Genomic DNA, 14,195 nt, shown 5'->3' with positions numbered 1-14,195 from the left:
CTTCAGGACTTTGTTCACATCCGATTTTGAGCATAACTTCTAATTTTCGCATAATTTTTTTCAATGATTTTCTAGACTGTTAAAAAAGTCATTCAAATTTTTTCTAGTAATTTTGGTTATAGAGGAACAGGGAGCTTCATATGAGAAAAAATAATCAAGTGCATCTGATATGATAATCCTGTGAACGACAGACTATTTTTCGAAGTTTTGTTTCCATTTTTTTCACTCAATTTTAGGGTTTCGAAGAAATGCCAAAATACAATACATAATTTTCGTGGATTATAGAATTCATTACAAGAAGATACAAAAATCGACTCAATTCGAAATGTTTTCAAGCCGCTATTGGTCTCAAACGATAAGGTTTGACAAATTCGATTCTTTGTGTCCGTCCATCCGTAAACAGAATAACTGCCGAAAGAAAAGAGGTAAAAAGAGTATATTTGAATACCAAGTGTCGTTGTTCAGTTCGTTAATTGGAAAAATCTGACTAAGGGTTCCTTAAATATATGGCTGTTCGAATTTTTTTTTTAATTCAAATCTTTATATTCGATCGGAATGAAAATTTGCATTTGGATGTAAAATGACAATTTAAAAATTTGTGAAAAATTTCATGTTGATCACGTTCTTCGAAATAAAATCATAACAACCATAGAAAATACAAGAAGAGTATTGGAAAGAAATACTCAATGTTTACATAACAATAGATCCGGTCGGGTTCAGAAGTTCAGATTTTGAGTGTTTATATGTATAGAATAGCATTTCTTACAAATTTCAAGCTGTTTACTCCTTCAGGGCCGTAAAAAATTCGAGCGCTCGTTCATTGATTGCACTCTTCGAGACACAATCTGCATGAAGATGTTCCCCAATGCTTCGTATTTATTCCAGATACGAGGTGTTAAAGTTACTGGCTCATTATTTATTGCTCCAATTACATATTTGAAAATAAAATAATGATACGCCACTGAGATATGCCGAATTTAAAAATCATTTTTGAATTTCTCGTTCGATATACGACAAAAATCTCTCATGCCTTTTTTTCACCGTTTTTATGCAAAAAAATTAAACATCGTATTTTTCAGTTAATGAATTATTTATTATTAGATACTTCTTGATAATATATAGAAGTTAGGGAGTTTAATTTTTTATTTTTTTGCATAAAACGGCATAAGAAAATTTTTTTTTCGGCAACCGTCCGGGAAGTGCTCACTTCCCCTGCTTTTTCTCTGAGAAAGTAGCATTTCCCGGCCTAGTCCGGAAAGTACGTACTTCCCGGACTAGGCCGGAAAAGAATCATAGAATCCATAGCAACCGAGGTAACGGCTGACAGTTCATATGAAATTAGTTGTCAAAAATTTGCATGTTTTTTGATCGCAATCGCAATAAAATATGGAAAGCAGCAGCAATAGTGTTATTTTACATGGTTGCCGAAAAAATATTGTACGCAACACGCCCGAAAATGGTTTTTTTGGACTCACAGACTTCCAGGACTCGCTTACGCTCGTCCTGGAATTTTGTCTATTCGTCCAAAAAAACCCTATTTTCCGGACTTGTTACGTAAATTACTATTGTCACAAATTGAAGAAGGAATTCAAAAATGAAATTAGCTTGTAATATTTTAGTGCCGTGCCAATCATTACCCTTAATATGCGCGCCAATGAAGTACGCAAAATCTTAATTGCATGTCAATAAATGTGCAATAACTACCTCTTGAGAGCCACCAAATTTCTTTTCAATATATGTTTAGACTGCTTTCGGTTTTTAAGAAAATAGAAGTTTATTTATTGCCCTTAATTTATTGAAAGAAAAAATGGTACGCCACTGGAATATTTTGAAATAAAAATCATTTTTGAGTTCCTCGTTCAATTTGTGACAAAATATCTTTCGTGCCTTCTTTCGTATAAGGCGCTGCTTACATACAAAAAAATAAAAAACCTTAACGCGTGTAATTGCTGTGATAAATTATTAGATAGTTATTGATGATAAATTTAAGGTTTTTTCGCATAAAAACGGCGCAGAGAAAGAATACATGAGGCATTTTTTTTTCACAAATTGAATGAGCAATTCGAAAATAATTTTCATTTTAAAATATTCCAGTAATTCAACTTCAATTTAGGAATAAGAAGCATTTGCGAACTAAAGTTATAAGGCAACATATAATTATTTTTTTATGAAGAATCACCCCTGAGGTTTGTCGTTCATATTCACTAACACATAGCAACTTATTATTATTAGCACTTATTCCTCATCACACTGTATACAATCCAAAACGTAAATTTTACGAATTTCCAGAGAAAAGCAACCAAAACCATAAAACATAAAAAAACACGTATTTTTCTATCTCACCCAAACTCGAACTTTCTTCTTCGGAAATCCTCATCAAGTAGTCCTCTTCCTCGCATTTTCCATCAAGTTTCTGTTTCTCGCAATGCTGGGCACCGCAAACTGAAACGAAAAACGATCACTTTAATCACTTTATTCCTCTACAATAAACACACCGTCATCTTATCACCTGCAAAGCAAATCAACGTCGTAAAGAGTCTCAATCTGATCATGTTACCTCTGCCAGTCCAGAATTCACTTTGCCAGTGGAAATAACGTAGGAATAAGTATAGCGGCAAAGTCGGGAAAAAATTACTGGGCCGAAAAATTGGTTTCGCTAACGTCAAATTCGGACCAAGTAGGGCATGCAGAATTCACGATTTCTGGTTTGCGTCTTGTTTCTTCGACACCTCACGTTTTGTACTAAAGTAGTTTTGGGTGAAACTTCTGCGATTGCTGGTTGATTGTTTTTGTCTAATTTCGAAGAGTATAGGTAAAAAGTCGATAGAATGTTGCGGTTCAATTAGAGGTTTGTTATCTTGGTTTCGATTGGTTATACGAGAATCCGATAGAAACCGTTGAGAATGCACATTTTTTATGATTATTGTTGTTTTAGACCTCCTATCTGTTCTACTAGTTTAGTTTTTGTTTTGTATACTTATCAAACTAAACAATGAAATAAGAGAAAAGCACTGACCTGAAGACGTCACCCAATAAGTTCCGGGCCTGATGAATAGAATAGAATAGATCTTTATTTCTAGGTACTAACAGGCCAATTGAAAAGTCCCCGGTCTTCCATAGTAAAACACATTTTTTTGCAAAATTCGATTTTATTATTCAACATATTATATCTATATATTATAGCGATCTTCCAACTTTTTGATACCATTTTTGTAGTACGATTTGTCTTTCGCTTCAAAATAGGCCTCAGTTTCGGCGATTACTTCTTCATTGGCACCAAATTTCTTTCCAGCGAGCATTCTTTTGTGGTTTGAGAACACGAATATGCCGTTGAGGGTCAGATCAGGTGGATGCATAAATAATTCGAAGCCCAATTCATGCAATTTTGCCATTGTTTTCATTGATTTATGACACGGCGCATTGTCTTGATGAAACAGCACTTTTTTTTTCAAATGAGGCCAATTTTTAACGATTTCAACCTTCAAACGATCCAATAACGCTATATAATAATCGCTGTTGATGGTCTGGCCCTTTTGGAGATAATCAATGAATATTCTTCCTTGCGCATCCCAGAATACTGATGCCTTAACCTTGCCAGCTGACTGTTGTGTTTTTCCTCGCTTTGGATTCGGTTCATCGTGTGCAGCCCACTTAGCTGACTGCCGATTGGACTCCAGAGTGAAAGGATGGAGCCATGTTCCATCCATTGTCACATATCGACGTAAAAATTCAGGTTTATTGCACTTAAACAGCTTGAAACACTGCTTAGAATCATTAACATGTTGTTGCTTTTGGTCGATTATGAGCTCGCGCGGCACCCATTTTGCACACAGCTTTCTCATGTACAAATATTCGTGAATGATATGATGTACACGTTCAGATGATATCTTCACAATGTATGCTATCTCGATCAACTTCTCTTTACGGTCATTCAAAATTATTTTGTGAACTTTTTTGATTTTTTCGTCGGTGCCAGCCTCTTTTGGGCGTCCACTGCGTTCGCCGTCTTCGGTGCTCATTTCACCACGTTTAAATTTAGCATACCAATCAATGATGGTTGATTTTCCTAGTGCAGACCCCGAAAAGATTTTGCTTCGACTGTATTTTTTCCCTTCAAAAAGCAATATTTTATCAGCACACTAAATTTTTTTTTTTTTCGTCTTTTTCAAATAACAAAAGTAGATACCCTGTATGACCGTGGCAAGCAGAGATTTAGAATATTTATAATGAATTGATTCTTTGTGGTTCCGAAAACAGAAAAAAATTATAATGTTCACGTACAGGGTGATCCAATATTCACGAAAATAGGAAGTCTGAAATTTTCCTAGTCCGGATCTGATTTACTCGAATTCAGAAATATTGAAGGAAGGCGATAGTAAAGGGTGACAAAACTTTAAAATTTGAAATTATTCGGTCGATTAGATAAAGAGTTATCGAACTGTAAAATTTCACTCATAAGATGAACATCACCCTGTATATCCCAAACGAAGGCACTCAGGCGATTGAATCCTTTTCATACGAGTCCTCCATGATGTCTTTAATGCATGGTATTCGTTCGTCGCATTCTTCCCGGGACACCCTGTATATAGCTATTTACATGCACAATTATGTGGTCTCCAAGGTTGTAATTTGCGCATAAATGAACTAACGCAATATAAATATTAAGTTCTCTTAGATAAAATTTGATTTCTTATCAGTTTTGTCTGGGATATATTCATATCAAAAACTATAATACCTAATATATGAGCTATTACTAGGTGTTATCATCTTATTGTTACTAAGAATAAATAAATATATGTAATTAAATAAAAAAGTATGGACCATAATATATAATTCCCTACAGAAATTCCCAGTTCACATTGAATTTTATTTTTTTGGGAAATACCAAAATGAGAAAATCATCATTATATTCAATTGAATCCTAACTTGCAGATATATCACTTTTCGACAAAATTAACTCCATATAATCTGGAAATACCCAACATCATACAAAATTCGTTGTTTGTTCACTGATTGCAATTATAGTTTCAATTAGGTAGGTAATATTTCAAATATCTTTGGACTTTTGAAAAAATAATGAATTTCTGTATATATCAAGGAGTATAATCAACCAATTCTTCTATATACGTAAAATATTAATATCCTACAGGATTTTCCAATAAGAGGTTTTATTTTGATTGAAAAAAAGGATATTTCAAGACAAATCGATGGGTGTTTTCTTTTCATTGTAAAGAGGAAGGTATCTCATTAACGATGCAAAACCATATCATCTAAATGGCTGCCACGACTAAGTATGGATGCAGCATCATATCCTTTTCATGAAATTTTTATGGCCAATTCGCATATTTGCAGCTGTATGTCCTCGATAACTTCACGAATTCCATCTTTAAGGTCTTGAATCTATTGTGGAGCTTTGACATAGACCTTATCTTCCACGTGACTCCCAAAAGAAAAAAGTCTAAAGGTGTTAAATCACAAGAACTCTGATGGCCAATTATAATAACCTCTTCGAGAAATAACATGGCCAGAAATCTTTTCTTGCAAAATTGCCATTATTTTGTTGTTTATAGGTATGTCATGATGCGACGTCTTATTGTAAATTGTCATTCACATCAATATCTTTCAATTCCGGCCATAAAAACCATTGAACATACTTCATTAACACAATTTATTCACCATAACAGTTGCACCAGCTTCATTTTTTCGTCTACATCAGCAATATTCTCAGTTGTTCTTGAGCGCCGCACACGGTTCCAATTCTTCACATCATCAACTCGTCCCAATAGCTTAAATTTTTCTACCAGTTTTAACATTGCTGGCCGAGAAGGTGCTTTACAACGACCCAAAAGTGTTTTAGTTTGGCAAACTGTTACAGCAACATTTTTGTATTGAATTTTAACAATTTCAATGTGTTGTTGATGCGTCACCGTTCCATTTTTAGTAATGGCGTAGTTTTTACTTGTCAAATGTCAAAACATTACAGATTTAAAAGCGGCAGCTGTCCAAATAGCGGACTATTCAAATTGAAACCTCTTAAACATAAAAGCAATTTGCGAACAAGCCAACAAAAATAAATTACAACAACAAAGTTCAATCATAAAATTGAAAAAATTTATTGCTACGAAGATACAGAATGCCGTTTTTTTTATCTTATATTTATGGATTGAACTTCGTAGTGCGATATTTATTAAACAATATTTTATTAGAAGTATTTTTCGAGATTTTCTCTGATTCTTAAATTTCCTCATTTTGTTCACTGACTAACCATGAAGAATGGGAACATGTTCCCAATTCCGTGTTTCCAGAACAGGTGAAATTGCCTTTAGATTAACCTGTTAATCCATTTCTAACACGTTCTTCCTAATTTAATCGAACGCAATCATGCATTCAAAGGGAGCTGCTCCCAATCAACTCACTCAATTAAAATCAATATCGACCTCTTCTATATATTCACCTAGGAGAAACATGTATGGCATCCAACTAAATACATATTCCACTTACATAGGATTGGGCTAATTCAATTAACCTAACATGATTATTACACTAAATGAAATATTATTTTCAGTAAGACTGCAAATTCGTGAAAGAGTGTGTCAACAAAATGCCACCAAAAAATGATCCGGAACTTGTTGCGTTGAGGAAGGAGCTAGAGGATCTTTACAATAATCTGAAGGTAGGTCTGAAGATTTAGCTGGTAAATAATGTTGTACACTACTCATCACTAGCACACCTACTCTGGTCTCAGAAAGAGGAAAAACTCTTGACCCAAAGAAATTTAAAGCTTCAATAGAGACAAAGTTGAATTTGAACGTCTAGTTTAATCAATTCAAATATTTTATTGGTCCAAACGAAATAACAAAGTTGTTTAAATTCAATGACATATCCTTTTGAATGGAAAATAATGATCATTATAATAGAGTAAAATGTTTGCTGGAACCGAACTCAAATATTGATTTATCTAAATGAAACAAATTGCCAATTAAATGAATGGGATGTGAATATTCAAGGGCGTACCCAGGATCAAAACTAGGGGGGTGTAAAACATTGTCGTTCAGGTGGTAGCATTTAATAAAATAACTATAAATTATTTCATAATTTTCAATAATGTAAGTATTTTATTATTAAAATAGTTACTTCAGCTGCCCCTAGCCGCTCGCTAGTTACGCCCATGTAAATATTTATACATAATTTCAATTTGGATATACCGAAAGATGTTAATGACTCCTGAGCCTTTTTTTCACAATTTTTTTTTGACTGTTGACTGTCGAGTCATTACTTGAAGTCATGTGTTATTTTTTAGTAAGTAAAATCGCATTTTTAAGTAAGTAGATCAAAATGTTGAAATATCCCTAAGGAGCACTGGGGAGCAGTATAGGAGCACTGGGATGAGATTAACAGCTGCCAATGAATATTAAGCACAATTAATATTCAATGAAATTTTTTTAACCGAAATATCACTTTTATACAGGGTGAGTCTTAAAGTTGTATACTAAATTTGACAATAAGAATAATAATCAATGAGATTTTTGCGACGACTGTTACAGAATTAATGATTCCATAATAGCATTTGATCGCCAAATATTTGCTTTTTATCAGTTGTTATAGAACAGTAAAACAATTCGTTTAGTATGCATTTTACCTATATTTCTTTACATCAACTGACATTAAATTATTTTTCTGAAATATCCCTATCAACATAGAGAATAAAATACTAGATAAGTATATGTAATCCGAATTGATCTTAATAATGTTAAGTAAAGGTATTTATTAGAAACGTCATTTTCATTTTCGAATAGTTTTTCTTACTGTTCCTCAACGAAAATCAACAAAAATGTATTAATTATTATTTTACTTCGAGGCAATCAATAAAATATAGGCTGGCTTACTGGATTATATTGTGATTATAGCCATTTGAGCAAGTGCGCCTCTAAGTTTTTAATTATATGCAAAATGTGTTCTTCTGTCAATATTTATTAAGCATAAATTTTTACGAATAATGAAGAATGGTATGTAAATGAAAAAGTGTTTTATTTGATGAAAGAAATCTATATTCAAATGTAATGTACAAGTTTAAGACTCACCCTGTATAAACCCCACTTTTAACCTTTCAGTAATACCGTTGAAATTAATGAATTCAAATCAAGGAAAAAATTATGGGTTCATCCAAAAATGCCAAAACCAAGAATTACCAATCTCAGACAATAATTGTAGGAAAAGCTCACCGACGAAGCAATTGTCTTCGATCCGTAAATCTAGCTTACCGTTTCCAATACCAAATATACTATTTAATATTAAATCTTGCGCCCTCATTTTACCTCAATAACGCACTTAGCTACGAGTAGCTTATGCCTTAACTTTGAGGTGAATTTGTTTCCTTTAAGGCATTATAACTCTACACCTTTACGTCGATATTTTTTCAGGAAGAACAGAAGAAGGTAGCAGACACAGCCCTCGAGAAAGAATGTGAAAGTCTATCCGATGTGCCAAAAATCAAAATCACCACCAAGAAACTGATGAAAGGTCATTTGAACAAGGTCAACTCAGTGCACTACAGTGGAGATAGCCGACATTGTGTCACAGGTTCCCTAGATGGAAAACTCATCATTTGGGACACTTACACCGGAAACAAGATGCAGATCATACCCTTGCGTTCTGCATGGGTGATGAGTGTGGCTTATGCCTCTTCAGGAAATTTCGTAGGTACGTTTCAATTTTGAACAAGAAGAGTGCTGACGAAATTTTTGGAGCTTTTGGTCTCTAATATTTGAGCCCGATAAAGGTCAATCTCGGCTCAAAATTATAAAATAACAGACAATTTCATTATTCCTGTAAAATATGTAATTTGTGTTTTTAGCTTGTGGTGGCATGGACAATATGTGCACAGTTTACGACTTGAACAACAGGGACAGTTCAGGGGTGGCCAAAATGGTAAGGGAATTGGCTGGATACGATGGCTTCCTGAGCTCTTGCAGGTTTCTGGATGACAAGCATCTCATAACTGGATCTGGAGACATGAAACTGTAAGATACCTACATCATTTAATATACACTCTAAAATTCAACACCAAGAAGGCGTTTTTGACCGAACCTGGCAGATATTTTTGACTATTTGAAGGTTGTTATTGATTAAATTTTTGTTTAAAATAATCTAATAGCCATGGAATATTTAACGTTTTACTTGTTGTTATAATCAAAATTATCTGGTGTATATGTTGATGGCTGTTTCGATATTGATTGCAATTCTTTTGTTCTTGTGTTCATCTTTGCGTTTTGAGGCTGATATTTTGCCTATAGTGCGACAGCGTATAAATGATAGACAAATGAGTGAATTCGAAAGAGGTCGTATTATTGGATTACGTGAAGGTGGTTTTTCATTCAGGAGGAATTGCTAATTGTCTTAACCGTAACCAATTCCCTGTAATGCAGTGTTATCAAGCATGGTCTAGAGAAGGTCAAGAACGACGTAGAAAGCCAAGAGAGATAGATGAGTTCCAAGACCGCCATCTTTGATTAATAGTATCAAGAGACCAATTCTCGAGTATAAGCAGGTCTCAGGATCAATGTCCATCGATATGTTAATTGAATGGTAGAACCCCATATCCTTCAATTCCTTCAGGAACTGAGAACCTATTCATGACAGGCATGATAATGCCCGTCCATATATTGCAAGGCATTCTATGGAGTAGATAACGTCAATATCTTGGCGTGGCCATAAAGATAGCCCGATCTATCGCCTATCAAACATGTGTGGGACATGACGGGTGAAAGTTTGAAGCAACTAACCAATCTCCTACAAACACTAGATGCTCTCTGGCATGAATTGCTAAGTCTTGGATGTAATACATAATACATTGAGAAGAAATCGATAACCTTGGAGGATTCCATTCCAAGAAGATTACAGGAATGTAAACCTAATAGGGGGGTGTAACATATTATTAATAAAAAAACCTTTTTTTGTTGCATTTTTTCATCTCACCGAGCTCGAAATGAAATCTCTTCCTAATTTATTCATATTGGAACTTTCCAATGTACATAACAATATGCATAATAATATAGACAACAATATGCATAACAATATACATAACAATATGCATAACAATTTTCTTTAAAATAGTAAAATCAGCAGAACGCGAGATATAAAAATCCCACTCTTCAACTGGAAAAATTGAATTTTATATGGATCCATTTGCGGCCCAAACCGAATACTCACCACAAATTGCAATAAAGTCAGATAAGAATTGAAGAAGTTAAGGCTGTTACAAATATTTGAGGTAACACAGACAGACGTAACCAAAGTTGTTCAGGATTGTTTGAAATTCATTTTGTGATCGAAAATTTTGTCTAATCACAATGCATCCTCTTCTCAGAAGCAAAATGCGAAAAACTAATATGTCATTATTGGCTACTTTCATAGGAAATTTAATACTTAGTGATTAGATTGGTATTAACTGGTTTTGAGTTATTATATGCAGACTCCGTACTTGACTTCTTCGATTCACATTGCATGGCCACCGATATCTACATATTTAACACCCTTATACTTATTATTGTAATTGTGGGATCATTCAAAAAGTATTTTATAAAACTAATCTAGATCTTTACAAAAACTTGATCTACGAATAATGATACCGTGTGATGAAATAACACATGTGACTTCACAAAATGATGAAAAATGATATTATTACTTACTTCTTCGAAGTTTATAGAATTTGAGAATTTTATGCATTCAAATTCGTTCGAATTTTTCAATTGCTTTCACCGATTATTCCATAAAATTCTATCATACAATGAATAGAAGAATTCTGGTGTTTTAATTTTTGATTTTTTTGTTTCAGCTGCAAATGGGACTTAGAAACTGGAAGAAAATTATCTGATGTTATAGCCCACAATGGCGATGTAGTATCCATCAGCTTAGGACCTGAAGGAAGTAATATGTTCGTCACTGGTAGCGTGGACAAAACTTGTAGACTTTGGGATGTAAGAGACCAGAAACAACCAAAGCAAACATTCTTCGGCCACGAAGCCGATGTTAACTCAGTTTGTGTAAGAAGTTCCACCTTTCAAACGCAACGAATTCAAGTTTTTTCCTTAAAAGTTTGGATGGTCCTTTTAAAATATACCTAATAACTGACAAAGAAACTGCAACACCCAAAAGGAGCTGTTCAAATTTCAATTTTTTTTGCTAGAACATAGATAGTATAGCAAGGAGTACTTAAATGATTGAATTTGAAGAAAAAAAACGTTAAGATTTTTTCATATAAACAATTTTTGTTACTTAAATATTGTAGTCGTTATTTTTGCAAGTTTTTTAATTTTACAACAAACCAGCTGTTCGAGGAAATCCAAAGTCGATGTTTAGTTGTTGTTAAAAAGTCTAGATCACGTGTACACGGAATTTATCGCCATTTAAGTGAATATAAATTAGGTCGAATTATTGGTTTATGGGAGGCGGGGTTGTCATTTCGAGGAATCACTAACTGTACGAACAGAAATCCAACTACTGTTATAAGATGTTGTCCAGCGTGATTTGATGATGTCCAAAATCGAAGAAGAGTAGGCACCGGACGTCGAAGGAGCACAAATGAAGTTCAAAATTGACGTCTAAGACTTATGTCCATTAGAGACCGATTTGCGACAACTTGATCTTTGGCTGATGAGTATTTAGGAGAACAAGACCATCCTGTAACTGTCCGAATGGTTTACCGCCGAATAAGGTATTTTGGACTGCAGCATTATAGACCCCATCTTGTGTTACCTCTGATGGTAGAGCAACGATTACAGTGGTGCAGAGAACGTCAACATTGAAATTCAGAATAGCATCAGGTCGTCTTTTCTGATGAATCTCGATTCTCCTTGGTTGCACATGCTGGCCGAAGAAGGGTTAGACGACATCGGGGAGAAAGACGTGAACCTCAGTTTGATGTTGGGCATCATGTACATCGGGCAGTAGGTGCTATGGTATGGGGTGCTATTGCACATGCAAGAAGATCACCTTAAGTTTTTATTTGAGGTAACATGACAGCGCTACGTTACCTTCAAGAAATAATGGAGCCATATATTCTCCCTTACCTTAACCGGCTCGAAAATCCAATATTTCAGCAAGATAATGCCCGACCTCGTGTTGCCAGGGTTAGTTTAAACTTTTTCGAAGTGACTCATGTGAATCTTTTGCCATGGCCGCCCAGATCCCCCGATCTTTCGTCCATAGAGCACGTTTGGGATATCAAGGGTAGGAGGATTGGAAATTTACCCCAGCCTCCACGAACTTTGGCGGCTCTGAGACATGAAGTACAGGTAACTTGGGATACTATACCTCAAGAAGAAACAAACCATCTTATTGCATCAATGCCGAGACGTGTTGGAGAGTGTATAGATAATCGCAGTGGACAAACACATTATTAACAAATTTGTCAAAAAAAATTGTAAACCCTTGTTTTTTTTTCTCCAAATTTCAATCTTTTACTCCTTGTTATACTATTTATGTTTTACCAAAAAAAAATGTTAAATTTAAACAGCAGTTTCTTTGTCAGTTAGTATATTTGGCATTTAATGAATGAAAAATTGAGAAGAATAGCGTGTACACGATGCAAAGTTGACATCCAAACACATTCGAATGACCTTCAGTTTCTATGGTTATCATAGATATAGAATTTCCAAATGTCACCGATACTAAAGTGTTCTTCTTTAATGATGAGTCTTATTGATTTTCAGTTCCATCCTAGCGGTTATGCCTTCGTGACAGGATCTGAAGATAAATCAGCCAGAATGTTCGACATCAGGGCGGATCAACAAATTGCACTCTACAAACCACCAACCCCGAATAGCGCTTTCACCTGTTGTGCTCTTTCATTGAGCGGAAGAATCTTGATGTGCGGATCTGATGACCACAATGTACACATGTGGGACACTTTGAAGAACCAGCATAATGGCACGCTCTCTGGACACGAAAATCGCATCACATCCATATCTGTAGCTGCCAATGGTATCGCAATGGCGAGTTGTAGCTGGGATCAAATGGTTAGAGTTTGGGGTTAAAAGAATCAATAAAGATATTAAATGCAGATGCCCCTATTTGATAAAAAAAGATAACGACATTGAGGATAATAATATTTTATTGAGTAGGTAATAAATAAGTCCTTGGTTCAACTATTTTATTCGCTTACATTAAAATCGTAAAGTTGAAATGTATTTGAGGAATATAATCTTTATTGCATGGAATCACGGACACCAAATTAAACTAAAAACTGAAAATAAGAAAAACCAACAATGTAATAGTAGTAATAGTACATTTAACATCAATTTGCATGTATTCTATGGATCTTGGTTGAGATCAATTGATCTATTAATGATATTGTTAGATCATTGGTTAAGACTAATGATCTATTAATATATGTATTGTTAGATCATTGCTTAAGACCAATGATCTAATCACAGACTACTTAGTTTTTGATCTAATTATGGAGGGTGCAGATGAGGAGAATAATCTTCTCGCTTCAAAAGTGACCGTTGAACTGAACTAAATTGATGGCGCTAGTGAAGCTAGAGGACACAGAAAACGTCATAAAGAACTGGGATAAAGCAAGAAGTAAACAAGAATGAAAGTATCTTCGCCTTGTGGGATTGGTTACCCTCTAGCTACACTAGCAGTTCGTCATCTTGGATTGGTTACTCTCTAGCTACACTAGCGCCTCCTAAATGCATTTTCCGCTGGACACTTTATCATCACTTCTACCACAGATTAGTCTGTGCTTCTACCATAAGTGATTATTCTCCTCATCTCTAATGATCTACCCTCCATAGATCTAATAATACAGTTATTAGATCATTGGTTGAGACAGCATATATAAAGCCAAAAACATAGATTAGTCTTCCCCAAGTGACAGCAATCTTTGGACAAATTTTATTCTCCAATAATTTTCATCAAAATTCAAAATTTCAGAAATATTTTTCAAATTTACTTGATATTTGACTGGTAACATTTTTCGTTAACGAATAGAACTGTTGACGTTATGAATATATTTAAGCATAAGCAATAAGTAATCTTTAAACATGATTGTCAGGATGCTGAAACTGTATTTTTATACAAGATAATGAACCACGTAATATGTAATTTTACACTGAGTAACAACATATTCCGTACTATTTTCATCATTTATGTAGTGGACTATTAAATGAAAAATAAATTGTTCATATTAA

At 34.4% G+C, this 14,195-nt stretch overlaps 1 protein-coding gene across 1 annotated transcript in view; it reads left to right on the top strand.

Moving 5' to 3' along the window:
- The window catches only part of LOC123677461 (guanine nucleotide-binding protein subunit beta-2), a 24,388-nt gene extending 10,193 nt beyond the window's left edge, over positions 1–14,195 (top strand). Inside the window, exons 2-6 of the mRNA XM_045613987.1 lie at positions 6,566–6,673; positions 8,421–8,700; positions 8,855–9,020; positions 10,835–11,042; positions 12,711–14,195. Of these exons, the coding sequence (XP_045469943.1) occupies positions 6,602–6,673; positions 8,421–8,700; positions 8,855–9,020; positions 10,835–11,042; positions 12,711–13,034 (1,050 nt within the window). The 5' untranslated portion in view covers positions 6,566–6,601 and the 3' untranslated portion in view covers positions 13,035–14,195. The remainder of the gene's footprint in view (positions 1–6,565; positions 6,674–8,420; positions 8,701–8,854; positions 9,021–10,834; positions 11,043–12,710) is intronic.

Source organism: Harmonia axyridis, chromosome 4, assembly GCF_914767665.1.
Source record: "Harmonia axyridis chromosome 4, icHarAxyr1.1, whole genome shotgun sequence".
Classification (NCBI taxonomy): Eukaryota; Metazoa; Arthropoda; class Insecta; order Coleoptera; family Coccinellidae; genus Harmonia; species Harmonia axyridis.
Note: the sequence above shows the minus strand (reverse complement) of the source record. Positions and strands in the feature narration are given on the sequence as shown.